Source organism: Python bivittatus, unplaced genomic scaffold (genome assembly GCF_059951505.1).
Source record: "Python bivittatus isolate LINGU-HERP-01145 unplaced genomic scaffold, Pbiv_v1 ctg000670_np1212, whole genome shotgun sequence".
NCBI classification, from domain to species: Eukaryota; Metazoa; Chordata; class Lepidosauria; order Squamata; family Pythonidae; genus Python; species Python bivittatus.
The window spans coordinates 1,173,208-1,185,785 of NW_028277094.1; the positions used below are offsets into that span (position 1 = coordinate 1,173,208).

The following is a 12,578-nucleotide window of genomic DNA, read 5'->3' on the forward strand; positions in this document are numbered from 1 at the left end:
TGGAGAGTAAAAGCAGAAGAAGGGAGAAATACTTTCAGACATGCAAGGTTTTGTTAACGTAACCTTACAATAAAGATAGTGTTAGTACTCATAGTTGTGCTTCTTGTCTGGATTATCTTGAAGGGCTAACATCCATCATGGTATCCTTCCTTCCTTCCTTCCTTCCTTCCTTCCTTCCTTCCTTCCTTCCTTCCTTCCTTCCTTCCTTCCTTCCTTCCATACAGTGAGATTGGTTATTCAATAGAAACATTGTCCTGAAGTAGGGAGATCTTGGTATCATCAAGAGTCTTCCTTAGAGAGGTTCTCAAGCACAAGGGCAAGCAGAAGAACCAAGAGAAGTGCCAGGCAGAGAATTCCTCTGTATTTTTTTCTTTGCAGTTCTCTTCCATCTGATGAAAAAGCATTTGCTTCCAAAATTCTTGCAAAGAAGAGAATTTTGGTGGAACTCCAACAGATCAAGTATGGTGCTAATAATGGAAGCCACAACATATCCTACCTTTCATTGTTCAACCCTCCAGAGGTCTACAGCTTCCCTGATTTTCCATTCTTCAATTTAATCCTGTAGGAAGACATCAGGAAATTCTACTGGAATCCCTCCCAGGGGGCTTTTCCAGTTCTTGTGCTGCATGTCTGTGGGAGAAGCAGCTGGGCAGGGGCACAGGCTGATGCCAACTCCTCCATTCTAAGCCCCCCTCCCTCCTCCCTTCAGGACATGTGACCCAGTTAAGAGGTCGGAAAGAATTCCAGAAGCCATGTGCTGAATGCCTTCCCACCCTTGTTTACTTCAGTATTCCATTCAGAGCCACTGGAAATGCTATGTTTCTCTGCATAACTATGTCCTGTGTCTGAATCTCACGGGGAGCATAACTTGGTGGTTGCCCCTGGCTAAACATCTATGAAATCAACAAGGAAGATGTGTCCCATGGACCATGTGAAAATCTGTGCTTGCTGCCTTTGGGGGCATCCGCATTTTGCTAATAGGGTACATAAATCCATGCCTTTATTGTCAGCCTTCAAGGTAGTCCAGACAAGGAAAACAAAAGCACAAATACTAATACTACCTTTATTGTAAGGTTATAGCAACAGAGTCTTGCAAGTCTGAAAGCACTTCCCCCCTCCCCTGCATTTAGGTCCCAGAGAACTAGGGAGGGTCAACTCTGAGATGCTTCCTTCATCCCCAGTCCTGTTCTGGACTCATATTTTTCTTACAAGACCATTGCCTAGACTGTGGCTCTTCGTCCTGTCTCCCACAGTTATTCTCAAAGCCCATTACACTTATAGAACAGCCTCTTAGCCACTTTCTCTAAGTCAAGGCCAGGCAAGATTTCTCTACCATGGGGCCAATTTTTTTGTGACTTCTCAGAACATAAGAGGCATGACCAGAGGAAACAGGGCTGAATTATTTATTGGGAGGGTCTTTATTTTTAATAATTACAATTGGTATACTACTTGGAAGTTTGATACTTCTATATTCCTGGTTACTTTGTTTTAAAAAATTGCATCATATTTGCCATCAGTGTTAGTGGTGCAATCTCTGGTTTGCCATCAAATTTCAGTGATGAAAACATAGGCGATTCCATGGGCCTCAGTTTTTAGTAGGGGGGAAAAAAACCTGAGGAAAAATAAAGAGCTTTACATCTTGAGCAGAAACTCCATGTCAAAGAAGGGACAATTGGGGTCATATCAATACAGCTCTCAAAATTCCACCTGGGATAACTAATGATCAAAAATTCTGTGAATTGTATTTCAAAACAACTGGAGATACCTGGTCGCCACCAAATTCAAACAGGAACTTGACTTCAGTAGACCTGAATCACTTGCTATCATACTAGTAGAAGCCAAATATTCCTTTTTCTTTTCTCTCCTCTACTCATAGTGCTTTCAAAGCTTGCCACCCCAAAATCAAGAGCTTCTACTTTGCAACTGATTGCCTGGAAGAAATGAATCGGTAAGTTGCATTGACATTTTGCATGGGGTGAGAATGATTCACTCTGATTTTACTCTGATACCAGTTTGGGGGTAGAGCAGAAGAATGGAAAGATAATGCTCTTTTATCTTCAGATACTTGTGTTGAGATTCCCACCACTATGAACAGATACAACATGACTATTATGCTGCCCTTGAAATCAGGACTGGATTAACATTGAAGCGAAGGATACTGATCACAAAGCAGAACCCAGGAATATTTTTTTATATTTTTAAGGGCTGTATGTCACCTGTCCCTAATCAAAATAGACTTCGGTTGCTAGGGAGAATAAAATGGAAGGGCGGGGGGAGCCTTCCAGAATCTTGCCTCTGTTTCATCTGCATGCAGAACAGACTGCTGCTATTAAGACCATCTCTCTTCTAATCCATCCACGTTTTGTCATATGTTCTCACAAGGGGCTGGCTCTTAATTTATAAGATGTGAATTGCAGGGGACCAGCATTCTCTTGGTATGAATCCAAGTCATCTGAATGAAAATTGTGATGGGGGATCTGGAGCTCACTGTGCAGGGCGGCGTACTTGATCTTCCGACTGCTGGGTTCTTTCTGTTTGGCGGTGTTGTTTTTAAAGATAGAGTATGCTTTGCAAAATTTATGTCCTCATGTTGCTTTCTCAGATCTGAAGCAGCTCCCTCGTGTTCTGGGCCATGAATTAATCATGAAAATTAATACAGTTGACTCTCATTTGTCTTGCTCACTTAGAACCCCATAAAGTGATAAATTGTGCATTATCACAAATATGCTTGGAAAAGATAAAAACTTCCTGGCATATCACTCTTTATGTGCCTGAAGAAATGGAGAAAATTCTGGGTGTGTTTTCATCAGCTCACTCCCATTTTTTAAAATGGGTAATTTTTTGGAAAATTATATTCCTTTATTAATCTTTCAAAACTGTTTAAATTTCATTTACAATTACCCGATTAAGAGTAACCACCTTATTTGAACCCACAGTGTCCTAAATAAATAAAGGTTCTTCCCACCAATTTTAAATTATACCCTGGTACAAAAGCCCCAGACAATCACTAGATAAGAGCAAAGAGATACAGGAAACTCTTAACTGTTGCTAACATCTACTGTTCACCTGGATTTTTGTAATCTAGAGCTAGTAGCATTACTCTTATCACAATAGTCAATCTGAAGCACTACAGAATAGAAAAAATTATCTCTGGATGTTTTGGAAACATTCAATCATTCATTCGTTCATTGGATTTATAAGGTCTCCCAACTCAAGGAATGTGACTCTGGGTAGTGTACAACAGAAAAAATATTTTTCTCCTAATGTATTGAAATTAACATAGAGGTTTGGTGTCAAGATCTTGGGAAGTAATGAACTTCTGGGGAAGAAATGGCGAACTGAAGATGGCTCCACTAAAAGCGGAGCCAACGACTATGGCAGAACAACGGCGTGGAGACTGGCTCTTCATAATTCCTCTCTGGACAAGGAGAGGACTTGAGATCACCAAGTAATTCAGATGGCTGCTCCTCATAAGAAGTCTGCAAGACAGTGGTCTCAGGCGGGTTTAGAGCTCTGGGAGATGAGGGAATAGCCATCTTGGTTGAACCATGGTCAGCGCCTTCAAAAGGACACTGGGTTTGCAGACTTCCTTTTCTAACAGCTGTGGAAATTGCTTGTTAAGTGCCTTTCAGCTATTAGGAACCTTTGGATCGACACGTTTTATAATACCGGGTGAGTTTCCTTCAATCCTTAGTGAAAGAAGTTTTAAATACAAGTTTAAGGACTTAAAAAAAAATGGGGGGAGGGAATAAACAGCAAAAGAGTGATTAGAACTTTGATTTTGGAAAGTTACAAACAGATTAAGGGTCCAGGTGGATTTGAAATAAGATTTTGGAATTAATTATAAGAATCCTTCCTGTGGGAAGGTTGGACACTAGAGGGAACCAGAAAGAACTAAGGATTACAATAAAGGAAACAAACCCTTAAATTTGACTTACTAATACTGAATGAAGCAAAATGTTTTAACACTGGATATATTGAAGGATATTTTTGAACAATGGATCCAGAAGTTAACTTTAAGAGTGTCTGCCATTATACATAGACTGTGTTTAAAAAATGTTATGGAAGAGGAACAAGTTTTACCTGACAAGATTGAGACTGATCTGAAAGTGGATTTAAAAATGACAGGCTACAAGAATGATGGAAAAAGTTGCTACACTGGACATACAAAAGAAACTGGCTGATGTCTTAATAATTAAGAGGGATACACAAATAACAAACCAAAAGAGTGACCTGGATGATTTTCCTATATTGGATTTACAAAAAAGACTTGTTAAAGCTTTGAAGAATTTTATGAGAAGGAACAATTAAAAAATTGAAAAGAAATCAAGTTCTAGGACATTATTTGAAGGGATTAAATATCAAGATTGTTAAAAGGAAGGAATATAAAATTGGTTTATTCAATCAAGGTTAAAATAGATATGTTGTTATCTCTGGTAACCCTTAATGGACTTTTGCTGATCAGGACTGAACAATGAGGCTTTAAGGATTTGTTTATAGATAAGAAAAAGGAAATGGGAAGAAGAGATCATTTGTTGTGTTTTAAAGGAAGATAAGTTATTAAAATTGTTTATACTTGTGATGAAGGGGAAAGTCATTTCTTTATATACTGTATTTCTCTTTTTTCTTTATTTTTCTTATTTTTTCTTTTTTTTCTATTTTTTTCTTTTCTGCACTTTCTATTTTTTCTTTTTCTTTTCTCTTAGTTTGTATTAGTTTTTATCTTTTTAACTGTAATTAAAAAAAAGATCACAGGAAGTAATAGTACCGTTCTATGCTGTACTGGTCAAAGCACACCTGGAATTACTGGTCCAGTTCTGGTCACCACAGTACAAAAAGGATGCTGGAAAGAGTGCAAAGAGCAACAAAGATGGTGAAGGACTTGGAGGCTAAGTCCTACAAGGAGTAATTGAAGAAATTTGATATGTTTAGCCTAAAGAAGAAAAAAAATAGGGGAGATACAATTGCAGTCTTCCAATAAATGAAGGGATGTCATAGGGCAGAAGGTATGGATTTATTTTCTACAACCCCCAAGATAAGAGAAGAACCAGTGGATGGAAGCTCTATAGAGAGAGATCCATACTTGAAATAAGGAGGAATTTCCTAACCATGTGTCAGGCCTAACCCAAGGAACTCCAAGAGGCAATGCCAATTCAGTCCAGCTATGTTTATTAGCTACAACCTTTAGCAAGAATCTTCCCAGACTAAAACCCCAGTTCCCAAAGTCCTCCAGCCACAACAGTGTGAATTCCTCAGGGAGATGCCAGTCTCATCCTCTTGTTCCTCCCATGCGGTTCTGGCGAGCTAAGAAAATGTTTGTCTCCCTGAGCTTGGCCTTCACAATTCCATTCCATCACACCATGAGAGTGATGAAGCAGCGGAACAGCCTGCTTCCTGATGTTGTGGGTGCTCCATCACTGGAGGTTTTCAAGCAAAGGTTGGACAGCCATTGGTCTGGGATGGTGTGAGGATACTTACCCTGGATAAGGGTTGGACTAGAAGACCACCAAGGTCCCTTTCAGCCCTATGATTCTAAATCCATGCTGGCTGGGGAATTCTGGGAGTTGAAGTCTACGTATCTCAAAGTTGCCAAGGTTGAGAAACTCTGTTTGAAGGCTTTGTGGCAATATCAGACAGTGTTAAAAATGGCCTGAAATGATGGAAACATACCGTTGATAGGATTTGTCAAAAGTGAGAGAGAGGTTTTATTTTTCTTCTCAAAGTCCATTCCTGGGTTGAACACATGCATGTAAAAATTAATTATTATGCATCACTTCTCAGCTGGAAGCCATCTTGGACTTGTTTGTTGTTGGCTTGACAAACCTAAGCAGACACTGTGTGAAATGAGATTAGCAGAAACATGTCATACTATCAAATCAGAGAAAAATACTTAGAGACTATTCTGCAAGTATCTTTGCTTTTCAAAAAGCTGCAACAGTAATGGACAAATTGCTATTCCAAGGGAAGGAATAAAACTCGACATGTGCAGGTCAAATTTATCAAATGTTTGGCCCAGTCCCTCTCTCTCAGCCCAACTTACCTCACAGGGTTGTTGTTGTGGGGAAAATAGGAGGAGGAAGGAGTATTAGATATGTTCGCTGCCTTGAGTTATTTATAAAAATAATAAAGGTGGGATAAAAAAAAAATCTTTAAAAAATGTTTCATTTCTAGATAGACACAGTCCCAAGTGTGCACATCTCTTTCAAGGAACAATTGCCTTAAAAAGATTTTCTTGGCCTCCATTTTTCACATTTTCTGTTTCTTAGATTTCAGTTTTAATTTTACTTTTCCCCATTTGTGCTTCAGGGTTATCAGTCTGCAGCCAGCTTCCAAAAGTTGCTGAATGCGATTTCCCAAGATCTAAGTCAGCCCTGTTAAAGATGAGTTAAAAGAGGAATATACTAGGAACATACAAATTTAACATCATCATCATCTTCAGCAACTTCAGAGGGCCAAAAATTATCTCTCGCTGTATAGTATAAAAGGTAAGCGAGTGTTTAAAGCCAAGAGAACCCATCTTTGTTTTATTTTTAATCTTTCAATAGATGGATGAACCGTCTGGGTCTGGCTGCCATTGGTTACACACCTGATGACAAGGAAATCCGGCCAGATGAAGGTGAGGCTCCTTTAACCGATGGTAAGATATACCAATAGAGGTATCTGAAAATATCCACCGCCTTTGGGAAATCTTGCCTAGCAAAGAATACATTTCAGTAGAAAATGCAAACCTCTTTTTAGCAGATTATTGGAGTGAAAGCGACCAGGAAGACGTGGACAGCTCCTTAATGCTGAAGCAAGAGGGACCCATTGTGCTTTGTGACACCTACCACCGGACCCCCTCAGTAAGTGGAGCGAGCAATGAAACGCAGCCGCTTTCGAACCTCACACGGCATCTTCTTTTCGGTCTCTCTTTCTGGATGGGCACGGAGAAGCCTGACACCAATGGCCGACTTAATGGGTCAGCTGCGTCCAAGCCGTGCTGCTCACCAGGAGCGCTTGGCTGTGCTATGGACTCAGCAGGTCTGGCAACAGATGAGCCATCCTGGGCTCTTGGTGGCCACCCAACCATTCCAACCCTGGCTCTGGAAGATTGCAATTAGACAAGCCCAGCCGGTCCAATTTATGTGCTGAATTAGCCACTGGGAAATAAGGATGCGACATACTCAATTAAAACGACTCATATTTGAAACCATCTTTACTGTGTGGCTCGTATAGCAAATAAATATTCTGAACCTGTGTTTCTAAGTGCAGATAGGACTTTTTCTATTTTTCTTTCAGATCTTTCTTCAGCCCGAATAATGTGATCCTCACACAGCCAGAACCAAAGGCAGCATGACAAAGGCCACAGCATCACATGGGTGAAGCTCAGTCTGACTTTCACCCATGTGATTCTGTCCCATCCCCTGGGAAACAGGTTGAGCCCCTCAGTTTCCTTTTTTTCCCCACTTTTTGCTTTTTTCCTCGCCTCCCCCTTGCATTTTTAAAAGTCTGCATTTAAGTGCTGCGTTTTTAGGCTGCATCGATAGAAATCTGCTCCATTCGGTTCTTGTCCAACCCCTTCAGAGTCCAATGTCCCACTTCTGGATGCCACCATTTCAGAAGAATGGAGACAGTGAAACAAATTCAGAGGTCAGCAAGAGTGAGAAGGGAAGAAGCAATACTGAGGACTAAATATGCTTGCCCATAAGACTTGAAGGTTGAGTAAGGTGCCACACAGAAGACAGCTACAACTTACTGTCCTTGAGTGCAGGATATAGAAGGAAGGGGAAACTTCCAAGAAGTCCTAACGTTTGACCATGGATCCCATGATCTAAAAAAATCACTGAGCTGTTGGCCAACACTGCTGTAACATTTCACTTTAGACTCCTATTATCCTTTCCAATCTTGCTGTTCAACTAGTTGATCCAAGCAAAATGCCTGAAGTTTTTTACTCATATAGATAGCCATCATTGCATGTCATGGAACTTGGCATTTCCACGGCTATTGCCCATCATGTCATCATGGTAATTTCACATAGGTAGGAGGCTTTAAAGCAGCCTTGGTCAATCTGCTCCTCTCCAGAAGTATTAGAACTACAGCCTCCAGAATGTCCAGCCAGTGTGGCCACTAAGATTTAGAGCATTGTAGTCTCAGGATATCTGGAGGCCACCAGGTTGAGAAGGATACTTCAGATGTTCTGTTACCAACATGGAAGCAGCTCCATAAGAAACATAACACCCTATTTAGGGAAAGGAAGGGATTAACCCTGAAGAGTATGTTTTGTATTTTTCCAATGTGTTTCCATAATTGTATCATATAATGGGATGTTTTAATTATTTTTAGATGAATTCTTCAAGTCCATTCCCTGAGCCCAAGCATGGCCGTCACTTCTCCAGTGAATCAACCTATTCCCATTCTTCTGCAGAAGAGTCCCGACAGGATCCGGCAGGGAATACACACTCTGCAGGAGGCTGTAGACCCCCTTACAGAGAACGACGTTCATGGCAGGATCTCATAGAGACTCCACTGACCAGTTCAGGCCTCCATTTTCTCCAGACTATTCCTACTGACTCAGACTACATGAATGAGAGATTTGGGATGTCCCCGGAGAAGCGGCGACAGGCAACATTACCTGTCCAAAGACGCCACAACCATGATCAGGATGGTCCTTTCCCATTGGTCGAGTGCTATAAAGGTCAGAGTTCTCACCCCAGGCCCCAGAAGCAAAGAAGCCAAAGCCTTCCAAGAAATCGAGATGTCCGAGTCAAAGGGCGCGTAAAAACTAGTGGGATCACTGAAGAGCGGTCAGAAGAGGAACTGGCTATAAAAAAGCAAAGTAATTTGTGTAAAGAGGGTAAGAGGTTAAAATAACTGGACTTCTGATAATGTTAGTGATGGAAGTGATGAAGCTCAGTGATCAGACTTCTGCTCCTCATGCAGAAGGTTCCAAATTCAAAATATGGCATCTCCATTACAGGCAGAAGAACTATAAAAGGTTCCTATATGAGATCTTGAAGAGTTGCCACCAGGCAGAGTAGACATTTCTAGATTAGAGGAACTCACTAGTCAGCATGAAACAATTTCTGGTATTCGTAAAAGCAGGATCATCTTCACAAATTGAGTCAACAAAATATCTGATAGAAACTACTTGAAAATTCCCTAGCACAGGAGTGGGGAACCTATGGCCACATTGCTAAACTACAACTCCCAGCATTCCTTATCATGTTGGTCATGCTGGCCAGTCAGCAATCTTTGGAGGGCCAAAGGTTCCCAACCATCCTGGAAAGTTTTGAATAGACGATAGGACCTTAAGACTAGATTTCATATTTCGTGGCCCTGGCAATGTCTTCCAATAGGATTTTGAAATTTATTAAGAGCCCGCTATACCTTTGAAATGCTGTTGTTTGATCCCATATTTCATTCCCAGAGTTCACACAGGTTAGAAAATGGCTCTTTAATTTTTTTTTTTTTTTTTAACATTTCATTGGGATTAAAACAGGTTCGGGGAGAAAGAGATCCAATCGCACGATAAGGTTTATGTCTTTAGGTTTTGCCTGATTCCTTCCACTATCAATGAAGGAAGTTCTAAAGGAAGTTTGCTTTTCTTCAGAAAACATAGAAGAACGAAGGAAGAGCACAGATGGTCTTTGTGAGCTCTACAAGTCTCTGGAGCAAGCCAGTTTGTCAGCCTTTGGGGAGCAGCGTCCTTCTACCAAGCAGGAATTCCGAAGGTCCTTTGTAAAGAGATGCAATGACCCTGTTATCAATGAAAAGTTGCATCGCATCAGAGTACTCAAAAGTACTTTAAAAGTAAGCATTTGTTCTTGCTGTAGTGGGATCAGCAGAAGGGGCTGTAGCTTGTTATAGTAACAACAGAGAGTTGTTTTACTCCTGAATCAGAGGACGGAAGAGGGGCCAGTTTCAGCACCTTTAGATCCAAGCAAGAAATGGCCAATTTGACCCATGCATATCCACAAGATCTTGCTGTTCTCATTAAAATGGTGAAAGCAGCATTTCTACCATTGCACCACAGGTTCGGTCCCTTTTAGACAAGGGGGCAACATCATGACACAGAGACAGAAACGGGCAGGACTGGAGTGCAATGACATAATGCGGCTTTCATCATTTGGCCTGCTTCCCTCACCCATTCCACCCCAGACACTGTTGATTTGACCTCAACTGGATCTAAATGCTTTTATTCAACTCATCCTTTTGTCCTGGCCTTGTCAACTTGATCTCATTCCTCCACCTTTTTCCACCCACTCCCTTTTCCTTCTGTTTTAGTTTGCAAGGCTAAAGGGAGGGTCTTTCCCACCCTGACATCGATCAGTTGCCTTCAGAGATAATATCAAGTCAACTTTAAAGTTAAAAATTAAATGAATAATAATTAACAATAAATCACGCACATCTCAAAAAGCAGATTAGATCATGTATTCCCAAGAATGCAATTAACTAAAAAACTCCTAATGCTACTACGATTCACAAAATGGAGTTATTAAGCTATTACATCTTTTCCTCTTTAATGGATTCTTTTTTCTGCTAAGGTAGAGACAGAAAATGTCAGGTGGGCTACAAAATCAAGGCAACCTCTGAAATCCTTGTGAAATTCCACAAATGAGGCAGTGTAATTGCATAATTGAGAGCCAGTTTGGTGTAGCAGTTAAGTCACTGGGCTAGAAACCAGGAGACCATGAGTTCTTGTCCTGCCTTAGGCATGAAGCCAGCTGGGTGACCTTGGGCCAGTCACTCTCTTCCAGCCCCAGGAAAGAGGCAAGGGCAAACCACTTCCAAAATTTTGCTAAGAAAACTGCAGAGACTTGTCCAGGTAGTTACCAGGAGTCAACTGCTTCAAAGGATTTAGCTATGACTTGAGGGGAAAAAAAGATAAGGAACAAGGGATTGGGAAAACTTGTGGTTCTTCACAGCATGGTTTTGGTTAATAAATAGATAAATCAAGTCACAGCCTAAGAACTTCTAGAGAGTCATGAGTTCCTTTCCTCTGGTGTTGTCCTTAACTCAAACAGGAGCATCTGTGTTAAGATCTACCACGTGTAACTTCTCAGAAGGGCCTTGGGTTGCATCTGAACTATTGTCTTTTTGGACAGGCAAAAGAAGGGGATCTGGCCATGATCAACAACTTGCTTCACGAGCCTAACTTGACGTCCAAGAAATTCAAAGAATGGAAAACTAAGAACTATGAGTTTTTTCTGGACATTTGTGAGTACAGCGGTGCTCTGAAAGCCCAGAATGGAGCTTCTGAACTCACAGTTACAGCCTCCCTGCTGACCCACACACATTCCTTCATTGAAACCCATGTCTGACAGAACCGGAGATTGTTGGAGGAGGGTTGGGGAGCAGCAGGGGCGATCCATTGTGACAAAACACTGTAACCTGTGTAAATAATGTATCCAGCTATATTGTAAATAGATTGGATAAGAAATTAGTACCACCGGATGCCTACTGCATTGCATGATGAGACAGATTTATTTATTTTACTCCCCTTTTGGAATTATTTTGGGTTGTATCAATTCTGCTTCCGTAAGAAACAGTGTAGAAGGGTGAACGGGCATAAAACAAAGCAAAATAAAACCAGTATATTTATAACGCCAGTGTACTTATCAGTACTAAAAGCCAGGAGTGTAGTAAACAGGATTTTCTCTTTCTTTTATATACGTAGATATATTGTATGGACTCATATCTATGTATATAAAATGTAACGTGAAAGCTGAGGTTTATTTTTTAAATATTCTGAGACGTCCATCCTCATAAATTCCCCCTCTCTTTTTTTTTAAGAGTGGAAATTTTAAGTATGAAAAAGAAAAAAAGAATTAAAAAAAAAAAGAAAAGAAATAATCAGTTCCTCCTAGGGAAAAATTGCTTAACCTTTCAGCATTTCCAATAAGCGACTGGTTTTGTTAACATAAAGAGAGCTTGGCGAAGTCTGGAAATGGAAAAGTTATTCCCCCTTTTGGCGTGCCTTAAAATATACAGCATTTATCCAGGAAAACAACTTACTTTTCGTTTTGCCTCTCCAGGCACAAACGGTACATGTTGTTCAAATGCTGTGCTATTTTTACAATACTGTGCCTGCTTTTCAAAGGATTGACCCAAGACACACGAGAGTGAGCGTGCACACGCACACCTGTACATTAATGTGACAGAGAAGAAATTAAGGTACAAAACCGTCGGTAGCAGAATTGCGACATGGAGCTTCTGCTCACCTTTTGGGCCGTCACAAGTAGGGGCCGAACACACAATCCACCTTTCTGGAAATCGGGAGCTGTTCCAGAGGTCAGCAATTTTCCACTGTGAATTTAAGACCACAGACCTACAAACTGCAAACTTCTGATCTTGTCTTTTGCAGCCTCAAGACAGAATAACAAAAAAGGCCAGACTGAACACCATGGCTTTCTATATTTACACTGTGCTATGAATAAAGATCCTCAGATTTATGGTTTGAGAACCGTTGCAATAAAAGAAACCTAACTCCTGTTAAGGCATTATCGCTGAACAAGAAATTCAGTGCCAGTAAGAGATGGGTTCACCTTATCATTCCCGATTCCTGTGTCCCTGCCACATTCAGCAGGAACTGCGTACCA

At 40.8% G+C, this 12,578-nt stretch overlaps 1 protein-coding gene across 1 annotated transcript in view; it reads left to right on the plus strand.

Annotated features, from left to right (window-relative positions):
- LOC103059489 (connector enhancer of kinase suppressor of ras 2-like) overlaps positions 1–11,976 on the plus strand; it is a 259,146-nt gene extending 247,170 nt beyond the window's left edge. Inside the window, exons 19-24 of the mRNA XM_088151675.1 lie at positions 1,877–1,948; positions 6,546–6,616; positions 6,739–6,842; positions 8,323–8,833; positions 9,590–9,789; positions 11,085–11,976. Of these exons, the coding sequence (XP_088007801.1) occupies positions 1,877–1,948; positions 6,546–6,616; positions 6,739–6,842; positions 8,323–8,833; positions 9,590–9,789; positions 11,085–11,300 (1,174 nt within the window). The 3' untranslated portion in view covers positions 11,301–11,976. The remainder of the gene's footprint in view (positions 1–1,876; positions 1,949–6,545; positions 6,617–6,738; positions 6,843–8,322; positions 8,834–9,589; positions 9,790–11,084) is intronic.
- Positions 11,977–12,578: the final 602 nt, after the last annotated feature.